The 15,047-nt window shown below is 26.0% G+C and overlaps 1 protein-coding gene across 1 annotated transcript in view; it reads left to right on the forward strand.

Annotated features, from left to right (window-relative positions):
• Positions 1–11,475, forward strand: part of LOC126895489 (dynein regulatory complex subunit 7-like) — a 29,391-nt gene extending 17,916 nt beyond the window's left edge. Inside the window, exons 12-17 of the mRNA XM_050667420.1 lie at positions 1,460–1,723; positions 4,792–4,924; positions 5,173–5,260; positions 5,455–5,883; positions 6,709–6,897; positions 10,705–11,475. Of these exons, the coding sequence (XP_050523377.1) occupies positions 1,460–1,723; positions 4,792–4,924; positions 5,173–5,260; positions 5,455–5,883; positions 6,709–6,897; positions 10,705–10,908 (1,307 nt within the window). The 3' untranslated portion in view covers positions 10,909–11,475. The remainder of the gene's footprint in view (positions 1–1,459; positions 1,724–4,791; positions 4,925–5,172; positions 5,261–5,454; positions 5,884–6,708; positions 6,898–10,704) is intronic.
• Positions 11,476–15,047: the final 3,572 nt, after the last annotated feature.

Consider the following 15,047-nt stretch of genomic DNA (forward strand, 5'->3'; position numbering starts at 1 on the left):
ATATCATCTATACTTGTCCCATCTATGCCTCGTCCACACTGTGCCTCGACCCCACTGTGCTACCGTTTTTTTTTATTTTATATCTTTAACTTGATATTTCTAAAATTTTAAAAAAAATGTATGGACCAATATAATATTTTTTTTTCTTTTAGACAATTACTACTTAGAAAGCGAGTATATAGACAAGAAAAATATTGTTTAATACTTATTTTTATCAAGTTATTTTAGATTTTATTCTTTAAAAATAATCCGTGCGAAATTTTGATTTTTGATGCTTTAAAGTTAAATTTTATGAAAGTTTAAAAAAAAAAATGTAAAATTTTAAACATTATTTTAACTCAACTTGCAAGTTTATAATGTATATAATTAAATAGAAAGTTTCATGAGGAATAATAATTGTATAATTTAGTTTGATATGTGATCAAGAACTTAAATAATTAACATTACAGTAAATTTATGAAAAAAACTCAACATTTCGTTAAAATGACTATTTTTTTTTTAATTTTATTGTAATAGATCATTTAAATAGTCCTTAGCGTTATAAAAAACTTTTTTTATGTTCTTACTGCATTTTATTCCTTATAGTAATTACTAGTATACATTAAACCTTTTTAGTTTTTTTTGATAGAATGTTTGGTATACGCAACGTTGGGATTATCCCAACGCTGTAATTCAATTTATAGCATATTTCTTATATGTAGCATATTTCTTTTCTATTAAATTTTTAATCACATCCGAAATCTAGTACTTAGGACTGTTCTATTAAAAAGATTGCACTAAAAAAGTATCGCTAAAGGATATAATAGATAAGAAGATGGGTTAATTGTATGACTAGATTTTTTAGTTAAGATGTAAATATAATAAATAGGGAAATGTTATAAATTAACTAAATGATTATGGAGTTTAAATAATATTAAATAATTGGTAATTAACGTAAATATTAATTCTATTCTTCTTTGATGATTTATAAAGAGTTTTTTTTAATATAATAGCATGAATCAAAATTTTTATTCATCTAAAAAATTTTTATTTCATTTTAAATATTAGAGTAATATAATTTTTCCATCTATTAAATGCACTGCATATACAAATCGTACTTCATGTTAAATAGTCAATATAATTGCTGCAAAATCAATTTAATTTTGAATAATATTATTTTCTTGCATTAAAACTTATGTAATTTTATCTATTATGAAGGAAAAATATGCGAACTTTATTGACATTTTTATACCTAAGTGAAAGAGTACGGCTAGGTAATAACTAGCGATATAAATAATTACACACGTGTCTCACCTTCAGCAATCTCTATAAATGTAAAATGTAAATAGTTAAAATGTCATCCTTAAGAAGGTATAAGGGAAACATAAAAAGTTATAATATTAGTGATGAAAATAACAATACTGGCGACTATTAACTATCGTATATCTATTTATTTATTGTTTTATTTAAACATTTGCAGGATATCTCATGACATATCCAAGTGGTAAAAAGTTAATTCTGTATGCAAATGCCGTTAAAGAATTGTATGCTGACTATGTGATGCCAGATGGATTAGTTGAAAAAATTACTTTTTACAAAAATCATCAATACGAAAAAAAAACGTTTGCTAGAGAATTATATAAATATAGAACTGATCGACTTGTTTGTCTTGATATAGTGTATAATAGTTATGAAACTGAGATGACAGAATATTTCAGTTATGGCAGAAAAGACTTTTTAAAAAGTTTGTTCTAATTCAATTAAATGGAATCATATATATATTTAACTAGTTTATAAAGTAGAAAAGGATATAATTAAATAATGACGAGTGAACAACAACTTTTGGGTTATAATTTCGATTTTTAATAATAATTTCGAAGTTATTAACATTTTAAAGTTAAGTCTGAGGCGAAGAGAAGGTGCTGCTATTTTAACTTCGGTGTGAAGCTGAGAAGATATTTGTTTTTACTATGATGTGTTTTTTTTTGTGTTTGTTACCACTTTTTTTAAGCTTTCACCGAACCGATTTCTTTCAACGATACGTCAAAAGATCACAAATCGTATCTAGTAGAAGGCATTACCCTCAAAAATTGGAAAATTTTCCATCGTTCCCCGCAAATGGGGGAAATATCCAAAAAAAATACAAATTTAAAAATCGCTATTTTTCGAAATTTTCGAAATTTTTTTTACTTAAAACTGCTATAACTTTTTCAAAAATGAACATATCAATATAATTTTTTTTTATAGATGCTTGATATCTTTTTCTATCATTTGGCATATTTTTTTTATAAATTTAACTCTTTACCAGACCACAAGGGGGGGATTCAAAATGACAACTTTATCACAAAAAATTAACTTTTTCAACTTAACTTTTGAAAGTGTTCCGAAAATAATGACACTTTTATATATATATATCTTAAATTAAAGCTAGTGTAATATACTTAATTATGAAAAAAAAAAAATTCGGACTTTATTTTGTCTTCACGGTGAAAATGGCTACCGTATGCTATTTTTGTGTTAAAATTCTTGGTTTTGTATTTTATATTATTATAAGGGGATTACACTGATTTTCATAAATATTATATCAATCTAATTGATATAGTATAAAAAATTAAACATATTTAAATTTTTTTGTTTCTTTGAAGTCGAGAAAAATAACTTTAAAATTTGAACTATTTAAATTTAAATTTTTATTAAGTGACGAATGAGACGTACGGTTTCTGAAACGGCGGTAACACTTGGGTCTATCACGCCTGTGGAACTGAATTTTTTCTTAATTCTTTTTGAGTTAGAAATAAATGTTTAACTTATTTGATTTTTATCTCATTTAGATTCAACAACTTCAATAAATATCAAGGATCCCATTACTGTAGTCTCCTCTCGTGATAAGAAATTCATATTAATATTATTTTACTATGTGGTTTTTTTTTGTAGCTATCATTTATTTTCTCAGCTCTCACCTGACCTACTTTTTTGACAAATTTTTTTTTTTAAATTAAACACTATCTACAGATTTGCATCGAGACGTTTCTTATGATAGTAATTTTAATCACTGTCAGATATCATCTATACTGGACCCAACTATACCAAATTTTTTGCATGTATGTTTTTTTGTTTATAAACAAACAAATTTTCTTAGTTATATTAAATAAAAAAAAAACAACAAACACAATAAAATAATAATTGTAATAGATGAGTGCTTAATATTTTGGAGAAAAGCGCGTATTCCTACACAGTATTCTTCAGACTGTGTTATTAAATTAAAAATACTGTATGAGAAATAGAGAAAGTTGGACAAAAATAAATCTAGAAAAACAGAAACACAAGAACAACATTACAATATTTTTTCTAAAGAATTAGACAACCTCTTTGAAATTTCTCATATCGAGGCTCTGAATATGATTAGTATTGAAGAAGACAAACAGTTTTTATTGTCACAACTTAAAAAAGGCCGCCCAGGGGCGTGCTTGGTATTGATATGAAGTTAACAGGTATTGAAAAACGTAAAATTACTCGACAAGAAGAAGAAGATTATCGAAAGAAAAAAGAGAAGTTAGAAATCGCAAATTGTACAGGTAATTATTAAATATTACACAATAATTTCAGTACATTATAAGTAAGCAGTTTTTATATACCGAAGTATTTTATTATTTAGCCGAAACTCAATATTATATGAGAAATTTCAAAGAGGTTGTCTAATTCTTTAGAAAAAATATTGTAATGTTGTTCTTGTGTTTCTGTTTTTCTAGATTTATTTTTGTCCAACTTTCTCTATTTCTCATACAGTATTTTTAATTTAATAACACAGTCTGAAGAATACTGTGTAGGAATACGCGCTTTTCTCCAAAATATTAAACACTCATCTATTACAATTATTATTTTATTGTGTTTGTTGTTTTTTTTTTATTTAATATAACTAAGAAAATTTGTTTGTTTATAAACAAAAAAACACATGCAAAAAATTTTTTTAAAAAAAAAACGTTTTCGTAGTTGTTTTAAATTTTTTTTTGGAAAGGATTCATAATTCAAAAAAAAACTCAAATAACGATTTTTATAGAATATATTACGGTGATTAATATTACTTCTGTACAATTTCTGCGTACAATTAAAATTTAAGACACTGGAAAAGTATAACTGAAAACTATGTCATTTTTTAAAAAAAATTAAGTGAAACTGATTTTTCTTATTTTTACGAAAAATATTAATTTTACAAAAAAATAATGTATTACCTTATTTTTTGTTTACATTTAGTTCTATAAAAATTGTTCTGTGTGTTTTTGGCGAAACTTCAAAAATAAAGAGCGTACACTCAAAAAAAGATAATCCACCCCATTTTTGAAGAACTTCAACCCCTTTGAGGCACGTGAAAGGGTTGACTTATTGTACTCAAATTTTACGAAATTAAACGAAATTTTGAGCCAATGACTCTGAATTTATGAAGTCGAAAAATAAGGACCACCCTATATATATTATATATATATGGTATATAAGTGTATATACTCTCGATAAGATATAAAAATGAGAATATTTCGAAAATACTGGCTCAAATGTTGTTATCAACCACTCATCTTTTAAATATGATCATTATCTATTAAATAGTGTAATTAGTTATGTATGTTCCCATTTAAAAAAATTTAAGTTGACCTCCAATATTTTATAAGGGATAATTTTAAAAAGTAATTAATAGTTGATAAATCAAAAAATATAAGCCAAAAAATTTTTGTTCAATATTGTATTTATTTGGCATGTAATCAAGTAGTATATGATAAACTGATCACATTGTGTATACTGGATATTATATTTTATTTGTAGTGCATAAATTTTATTTTAATGAAAACAACATTGAAGACAGACGTTTAATTTGTTTTTATGAAACAACTAGTGTTGAATCATTAGTCGAAATATCTGTGGACAAAAATTTGTTAGCAATAAAATTTAATGATAGGTAAATTATTAAGTACAACTGGATTAGAAATTAGTTAATATTAATTTTAGATATTTTTGTGGCTTTTTGAGTTAAATATATTTAATATTTTTAATTAAACATTAGTATTTTAAATAGCAGAACCATATAAATTTAATTATTTATATTACTATTCTTCTCGCAGTACTTAAATTTTCTTATTAAAAAATATAAAATAAAATAATTTTATTTGTAAAACCAATTAAATAATATGATAATTATTATCTTAGACTTGATTATCTTTCTTGGCGCTTATATGAGTTTCAAACACCATTAGAAATAAGCGACAATATTTTCAAGACAACAAAGAAACCAAAAGTAAGTTAATCAACTAGATGCCAAGGGATAGTCAGGAATTTTTAATATGTAGCGGTCATAGCAAAAATAATTTACAAAAAAATATATTTTGACCCTTTTTTTACTTGTCACGGTAAAATCTTCATGTCATTTTGACTATATCATTGATTTAATGTTTCAATTGACTTTTTTTCATCAATTTTTATGATTCATAGATTATTACAGAAAAATATTTGCGAGACAAAACAAAACCTAGTGACATTGATATTGCTATTCGGGAGTTTAATTTAGAAATGAATACTATTTGCATTGAACATCATTACAAAAAAGAGAGGATAACACGTTCTTCCCGAATTTTTGCTAAATCTTCAAACAACGAAAGTAATCTGAATATTGACAAGACTACTCTATTAGAAACTGAGGTTTATCCCCATGGAAATCAACTAAAACCACATGAAACTGATATGATGATTAATGATCTTTTAATTACCGAGCAAAAAGCAATAAATGATATATCACGTTTTAAAAGTATTGTGACTTCGATATTACAGACGCGTTGTAAAGAATGTTCAGATTTTCAACTAACCAGTGTCTTCGATGACTGGGACAGAAATTTAGAAAGCAGACAAATCATTAAAAATACAGTAAGTTGGATAGCGGTACAAATACTAGGAGAGCTATATAAGCAATAGTTCCTACAAAATGTAATAACATATTTAAAGTAATATTTCATGCCAATAGAAATAGTGAATGATTTACTCCAGTACAGTAATATGTTATTGTACATTTTTATAATCTAATATCCAATGTTTTTAAAGCATTTATAATACAAGTCAATCACTAATTTTTTTTCTAAATAGAAAAAACTTTATAAAAATATTTATAGCTTTAGTGTATGAGATAGCTATAGACAATTAATCAATAGTAAATGTAATGGTTCGATGTAAAATTAAAAAAAAAATTTTCTCAACATTTTTAAGGTTCTTTATCAAAAAAAAAAAAAAAAAAANTTCTTTAAAAAAAAAAAAAAAAAAAAACAATATTTATATTTAAGGATTTCAGTTATTATTGTGATTTTCATTATGTGAGGAAAATTGTTTAAGAAGATAAGAAAGTTTTTTTTAGCAAAGCAAAAATGTTATCAAAAATGCTTTTGGTCTACCTAGAAACATTTCTTTTAAATCTGTTGCTTTATGATCGAATTAGGAACTTTTTGTTTTTAACTCCACGTGCAAGTTTTAAGTAAGATATGATTTTATTTCACGCCAGTGAGACTATTTTTCTTTTACCGGTATCTGTTGCTTACCTGTAAAAACAGCGCGAAGGGTTTTGCGTCATAGGCGCGTGAACCCCGCAGGACACCGGGTATAGTTCAGAGTTCCAGCTATACAAAGTCCAGTTTTTATATATTTCTTTACTTGGCAGTTATTAGTTTTAACAAATATCACCCATATGTAATATTTTTTTAGATTAACAAAAAGGAATTATTAAAAATATGGTCAATGAGTAAAAAGGAAAATTGTTGGCTACACATCATGAAAAAAACAGAACAATCACTTATATTAAATGAAGTGGAAACAATAAACAAACTTTGTTTATTAGATTTCAATAATTATGTTAACAGTCAATTTTTTTATGCAAATAACACTTTTATAATGGTAATTTAAAATAAAATATAGGATAATTGAAATCTGATAAAACACTTATTTTTCAGAAATTATTGAGAATTTTAAACTTTTGTAAAGAAAAAAAATATTAGGTACAAAAAACTTTATAATAGTATGTAGCTAAATCTTTTTTGTTTTTATCCTTTCAGGGTAAAAATTATCCTTGTTAATAGGGTATAAGAATACTTCCATGGCCCCTCTGCCAGTCGTAGGAGGCGACTAATGAGGTTGCGTCAGGTCGACAGCCGGCGTAAAATTTTTGTCAAAAAGTATGAGGAGTCCTGAACAAAACTTTGGCGGATTGTCCCATCTCGTATATACGCGAGGACAACAGGTGAGAATAAACAAAGTAGTTAAAAACGGAGAAGGCCTAAGGAATAAAGTGTTTAATACCAGCCGGACAACTTGTGCGATAGCTGTTTCACCAGTCATGTATAGAGGTCTACCCAACGCTTGTTCATCACCACTTAAGTCTTGGCTGGACTTGTGTATAAGGGAGAAAGATAGATACAGAGTACGAATAGGTACTTGGAATGTTAGAACATTAACTGATAGAAGTAGGGAATTAGTAGAAGTATTGAAGAAGAGAAAAGTCAACATTTGTTGTATGCAGAAAACTAAGTGGAAGGGAGAGAAATTAAGGGAAATAGATGAGGGTTATAAATTAATATACTTAGGTAGGTCTAGTACATGGGTTCTCAAGCTTTCGAGGTCCACGCCCCCTTTCAAACTATTTTATATTTTCACGCCTCCCTCCTCACTACTATAAGATTGATATATGCATAACATTTATATGTAAACTATACTTTAATGTTGGTTATTGGATTAATATGAATACAACTTCAATGACGTTTTTTTAATATTAAATTAATTTATTTGCACAAAAAAAAATATTATTATAATTTAAAATTAATATTAACTATTAATAATATACAATTAATGAGAGGGTTGCCCCTGTTTATTTTTAATCAATTTTTTTATGTTTGGCTACATCTGTGATAATGCGCATCTCAAATCACTCTCTACGTCCTATTGTGCTCGATATTTTGATTTTATATAAGCAAGCGCCGAAAAGCCAGACTCGCAGAGGTAGGTGGAAGAAAACTGAACCAATAACTTCGCAGCTTCATTGGCAACTTCCAAATATATAGAGAGATAACACAGCCAAAAATCTTCAACAGTCTTATTTTTAAAGTCTTCTTTTGCTTGTGAATCATTTTTAAGGTCGATAGTTTGCTCTTGAAGACAATCTGGAAGTATGTCCACATCAATTTTTAATGGATCTAATACTAATTTAAATTGCCAGTTTTCTGTAGAAATATCAGGAAAATACTTTGATAGTTGGTCTTTTAAAGATATCAGATGTGCTGAAATCAATTCCTTAAACTCATTCTCGATATTTAATATGTGATTTTTGGTATCATCAAGAAGTTCATTAAGCCGTGGAAAAGATGAAAAATTAGGTTTGGTCGCACAAAGACGGCGTTGCCACAATGATATTTTTTCTAAAAAAGCTTAAATTGTATCGTACGACTTCAGAATATTGTATGTCCTTGAAGTTTTAAATTTAGAACATTTAGGAATCCAAAGAAGTCTGCTAAATATGCTATATAAAACATACATTTTTCATCCGTAAACTTATTGTATAAATCTAATTTCCCAGCACTCATTAAAAATATTTCAATCTCAGACTTTAAACTGTACATTCTATCAAGCATATTACCTTTAGACAGCTAACGAACTTCTGTGTGATAAATAAGAGTTTTATGGTCACTTTGCAACTCATTACACAAAACATTAAAAATTCTAGTGTTTAAAGCACTAGATTTTACAGAGTTAACAATTTTTATTGTCAAATTCAAAACGGAGTTTAGTGATTTAGGTAAAGTCTTGCAAGCTAAAGCCTGTCTATGAAGGATGCAGTGTGAACCAATTATGTTAGGGTTTTTTTCCTTGACTAGTTGAATAAAACCATTTTTACAGCCAGTCATAGCTTGTGCTTCGTCAGTACATATACCAAATACTTTCTCCCAAGAAAGACTGTTAGATATCAAAAAATCAAAAAGAACAGAAAATACATCAACCGCCTTTGTTGTTATTTTAAGAGTTTGAGAGAATAATATTTCTTCCTTGAATTTTTTATCATCAATAAATTTAAAATAAAACAGTAATTGAGAATTCTACGAAATGTCCGTTGTTTCGTCACACTGAAGTGAAAAGAACGGAGACTTATTTAATTTTTATATTATTATGATTCTTCAAATCGTGATCCATTTCATCGATTCTGCGTTTTATTGTATTGTTTGACAGAGAAATTTTTGCAACTTTAGCACAACTTTCTTCGTTCAATATAGTTTTACAAGCAGTAAGTAAACAAGGTTTTACAAGGGACTCACCAATAGTGTGTGGTTTCTTGTCTTTAGCTATCAACAAGGCAATCTTGTAAGAAGCTTCCATAAGCTTTTCATTTTCCATTGCAAAATGACCAGTAGAATCAAGTTTCATACGTTTTACCGAGTTTATTTTAGCATGAAAAAAATCGATCGGTTTGTCTTTTAAACTGGGATGATTAGTGATTAAATGACGTTCCAATCGTCCAGGTCACATCGCATCATTACTCAAAACTATGTGACAAATCACGCACTGAGGTAAATGATTTCCATTTTTCTCAATTACACTAAATCCGTATTTAATATAATCGGCACTATACAATCTTTTTTTTGATTTTGACATTTTTAGTTATGATATTATATCAAATTACAACCAGTAATAATATTAAAAACACAATTTGTTCTTATCACGTCGAGTGGCTGTTTTTCGCCGAAACAATGCTTCTATTAATACCGTAATATTGTTATACGATAAAATCGTAATAATCGCTCGGTGTATAATGTATATCTACTGATCGACCATGGCGGCGACCAACACACCGGCAAGGCGTAGAAAACGGCAACGTTTTCATTTGTTGTGTATTTTTTCAACATTTTCACGCCTCCCTAGGGTGGCGCGCCCCCCAGGTTGAGAACCACTAGTCTAGTACAAAGTATGGTGTAGGGATAGTAATAGATGAGGGGATGAAAATAAAAGTAAAAGAAGTAGCTATAAAAACAACAAAATAAAAAAGTCATTTTTATTTTTTTGGTAACATTAAAATTGACTTCCTACAGTATGAATAATCATTGAGATGCTTTTCTAGATCTTGTAGTAAATATTGCTTTGGTCCTAGTCAGTTTTTATACATTTATTAAATTGCATCATTATAGCTATCCCTTTTTCTACTGTATCATTTACCGCAAATAATAATTCAGTTTTAGTTTTTGCCAAATTATAATTTCAATTTTGATGCTTTTTTTGGAATAAAAATCATATAAAAGTCATCATTTATTTTAAGAGCTAATAAAAATTATTTATTGTTTTCTGTGACAAATTAATTGATATTTTTAACATTACATCATCTCTCAAAACATTACTATATAATTATTTATTTATATTTCCTCGGCTATTAAAAAATCTTTTGAATAGAAGAACTATGTCTGGACCAGTTAATGCAGGCATTAATTTATGAAACACTTTACTTATGATAGTCTCATGTGATGCCACAAGCAAAACTCAACAGTTGTTTTTAAAATTGTTGAACCTAATTTATCTTCTTTTAACAAAAGTTCAAAGTTCTCAATAGTCACTGAGATATTAAATGTCTTATCAGATTTTGATAAATATGTATATTTGTTATATTTCTTAATATCTATATATATGCACACACAAGTACATAACATATTTTTTATATTTATCTATTAGGCATATGATACGTTTCAATCAATAGTACTGTCATTGGAAGATAATTTAACTATGAACACTAAGCAAATAGAATCCTGTTTTTCAATATGTTCTTCATTACGTGATAAACTTGCAGAGTTGATACTCAAAATGGAAAGATTCGAGACAAAACTGGTTGAAAGATGTAACAATTTTCTTTTGTATTTAAATACTGTTCAAAAATAATTTGTTTTAGCTTCGATGCGAAGCTGAGTAGGTATTGGTTTTACTAAGATGTGTTTTTTTTTTGTGTCTGTTACCACTTTTTCTCAGCTCTCACCGAACCGATTTCTTTCAATGATACGTCAAAAGATCACAAATCGTATCTAGTCGAAGACATTACCCTCAAAAATTGAAAAAAATTCCCTCGTTCCCCGTAAATGGGGAAAACCTCCGAAAAAATTACAAATTTAAAATGGCTAATTTTCGAAATTTTTTCAATTTTTTTTACTAAAAACTGCCGTAACTTTATTAAAAATAAACATATCAATATAATTCTTTTTTTTATAGATGCATGATGTCATTACCTATCATTTGGTACATTTTTTTTATAAATTTGACTTTTTACCTGCCCACAGGGGGGGATTTAAAATGACAACTTTTTTACAAAAAATTAATTTTTTCAACTTAACTTTTGAAAATGTTCCGGAAGGTCTGACACTTTTATATATATCTTAAATTAAAGCTAATGTAATATAATTTATTATGAAAAAAAAAAATTTCGGACTTTAATTTATCTTTAGGGTAAAAATGGCTACCGAATGCTTTTTTTGTGTGAAAATTTTCGATTTTGTATTTTACATTTTTAAGTTTATTATGCTATAACTTATTGAAAAGTGTATTGATCAATATAATTTTTTTATGGGAAATACTATTTTTTAATAATCTCTTTTTCATTCGACATACTTTATCTTAATCAGGATATTAATAAGGAACTAGCAGTTTATGAAGCTTTTGGAATAATCCACCAATTTTTTAAAATTAAACACTATCTAAAGATTTGCATCGAAGCGTTTTTTATGATAGTGATTTTAATCACTGTCAGATATCATTATACTTGATCTAACTATGCCACGTCACCACTGTGCCGCGACCCCCCTGTGCTGGGTTTTTTTTATTTAATACTTTTTGATGATTGATTATACATTCTTAACTTACACCATTATCAATAATTTATACTACTTATATGTTTCTTTACACATTAAAATAAATTATCTAAACTAAAAAGTACGAAAATTGTCATTAATGTATATGTATTATAGCTGGAAAATTATAATAGTAATAATTATATAGTTATAATAATAATAAGCTAACAAAAATTTTTCTTAAAAAATAGTATTATTATATAAAGCAAAAATTCTAACTCAAAATTAATTACAGAAAAATTGCAAAAAAATCATTACCTGTGGCAATGATTTTTACTGAATTGGCAAATATTCGTCGCATTCATTTTTTGATAAAATTGGGAATTTAAGCTCATTCAAATGTTAAAATTAATTTTTTTGACTTAATAGAAAAAAAAATTGAAAAAAGTTTAACTTTATATTCTATGTCAATTAGTTTTATATAATAATCCTGAAAAACAGTGTACCCCATTTTAAGGTATATTAAAATAAATTAAAATACAATACCAAAAATTTTAATACAAAAATAGGATATTTTTGAATATGATAACCATGTTTACTATATCTCAAATTTTTTTTTTTTTAATTGTAAAGTATATTACATACGTTTTAATTTAAGATTAAATAAAAGTGTCAATATTTCCGGAAAATTATCAAAAATCGCAAGAAAAGAAAATCTAAGGTTACAATGTAAGAAAAAATGATCTTAAATGCTTAAAATTTCATTTTTTGATAAATTCGATGACTATTTTATTTTCAAAAGTTAAGTTGAAAAAGTTCTACTTTGTACCGTATTTTGAAAAATTTAACACCCCTTGTATAAAGGAAAATGGTCCGATTTTAAAAAAAAGTATGATGGATAAAAGGTATATATTTAATTTATTTAGGAACAGAAATTTGTATTGATTTATACATTTTTCAAAGAGTTATAATAATTTAAAGTTGATAAAATAAAATATGGAATCGTAAATTTTAATACCAAAATTGCATGTTTTTTATGTACGGCAATCATTTTCATATAGAAGATAAGTCGTCGGGACAATTTTTTTTTTTTGAACATATAGTACATAACATTAACTTTATTTTAGCATATGTTTGAAGCTCGGAATATTTCCGGAACATTTTCAAAACTTAAGTAGAAAAGTTAAAATTTTGTGCAGAAGTTGCTATTTTAAATCCCCCTCTGTGAGCAAATAAAGTATCAGATTTTCAAAAAATTTATATCAAATGAAAGAAAAATATCTATGGTTTCAATATAAAAAAATTTATTTTGATTTGTTCATTTTTCAATAAATTATGGCAATTTAAAAAAAAAAAATGAAAAAAAAAGAAATTTATCAATTTTAAAAATGATAATTTTTTGGGGGATTTTCTCTATTTACGGAAAACGCAGGCCAAATTTTCCATTTTTAAGGACAATTTCTTCAATAAGATATGATTTATAATCTTTTGATGTATTGTTGAGAAAAATTGGTCCAGTGAGAGCGAGAAAAAGTAGTTAGACACAAAAAAAAATAAATAAATAAATAATAAATAGCTAAAATATACATTACATTTTGAATCATTATAATTATTTGAATTATCTACATTTTATTACTCAATTCATTTTACATTTTCATGTAAATAAAATTTCATTTGAATAAATTTTTATCCAAATAATGATTTTTAAAATTATTTAAATAATATTGTACAAAATAAAATTGTTATTCAATTTGAAACACATTCAAATTATTTTTAAAAATAATAGGTTATATTTCATTTTAAGTTATAACTCAAAAGATTATAAAGTTTATGATATTATATTATGTATAATATTTTATTACAAAAATATATAAATAATTTTTTTTCAATTATGTATGTTAGAAAATTACTTTTTCAATTATTTACCTTTTAAATTTTATTTGATCAAATATTAGTAATTTTAAGTTAATGTCTTGTTGTATCTACAGTTGTTTCGCTTATATTACAAATGTATATTTTAATAAAATTAAACCTAAAATTTAATTTATATGAACATCTTTATTAATAACACTACAAAGCCAGGAAAATTTCATACTGGAAAAAACCTATATATATCAGAGAAACGAAGTTAATTAGTTCGGCCCGCTTTAAAAAGATTCAGAACAATCACTGATAAAAATTTTTTTATATTGAGGATAAGGCAAGTTTTTATAGTAAACTTTTTCCCAATATATTATTTTCAAAATAACAAAGTAAAATATTTTTTACTATAAAATATTATAATAAAAACAGTCTTAAGAATTAAAATCTAATACTTAAAAGTAATGAAACATCATGTAATATTCTCCTCTAGAATATTACAAAATCAATACCTCTTTTATTTCTCTGACCACAATAAAGAATATACTAACATTATTACACATTTAATTCTGACATTTGGCAACTATAAAGTAGCCATGAGTCATTGTTTTTCTTGACGTCTTTGAGGCACCACAAAAGTATTAAGCGAGGAAAATTAATTAAAGTAACTGTTTTACGTTGATTGGATTACGGAGTGATCACTAAATGTGTCAATAAAAAATTATGACAAATTCGAGACGCCCAATTCCTGTTTATTCCATTCGTGGCACATTATACAGGGTGTTCAGTAAGTCAGGAAACGGGTTTCTATTGTTCTCATTGTTTGTAACAATTTAACTGTTTCCTAACTTACTGAACACTCTGTATAAGGGCTGATGAAGACCCTGTTTTTCCTCTCACTCAACAATCTCTTTTATCAAGTAACTCTTTAATATTATTCCCTACATACTGTAGTGTATTCTTTATACACTATTTATTCTTTCTCTATAGTCTTAAATTTTCTTACTTAGTTTAAAGCATACATTTGTTACAATAACTAACACTATTAATTGTCAGTTTCATTTAAGTACTAAAATTCTCCTATTTAAATGATATTCATTTCACTGAAAAAGATATTTTTGCTATATTTTATTGATAATTATAATACAAAAACTTGTTCTTATGTAAATATAACAGCTAGCAATATATAAACATTCTTCAATAATAAAAAAAATTGTTCTTAACATTAAAAAAAAATCTTAACGTTAAAAAAATCATTTTGTATTTTAAAAATAATAAAAATATTTTCATTGGTTAATTTCTAAATTTTTATTATATTTGGAAATTACTTAATATTTATATTAAATTGATAAAAAAAGGATAATTGAATTTATTTTGTAA

The sequence above is a fragment of the Daktulosphaira vitifoliae genome, unplaced genomic scaffold (assembly GCF_025091365.1).
Source record: "Daktulosphaira vitifoliae isolate Bord-2020 unplaced genomic scaffold, ASM2509136v1 Scaffold_1, whole genome shotgun sequence".
In the NCBI taxonomy this organism is placed as follows: Eukaryota; Metazoa; Arthropoda; class Insecta; order Hemiptera; family Phylloxeridae; genus Daktulosphaira; species Daktulosphaira vitifoliae.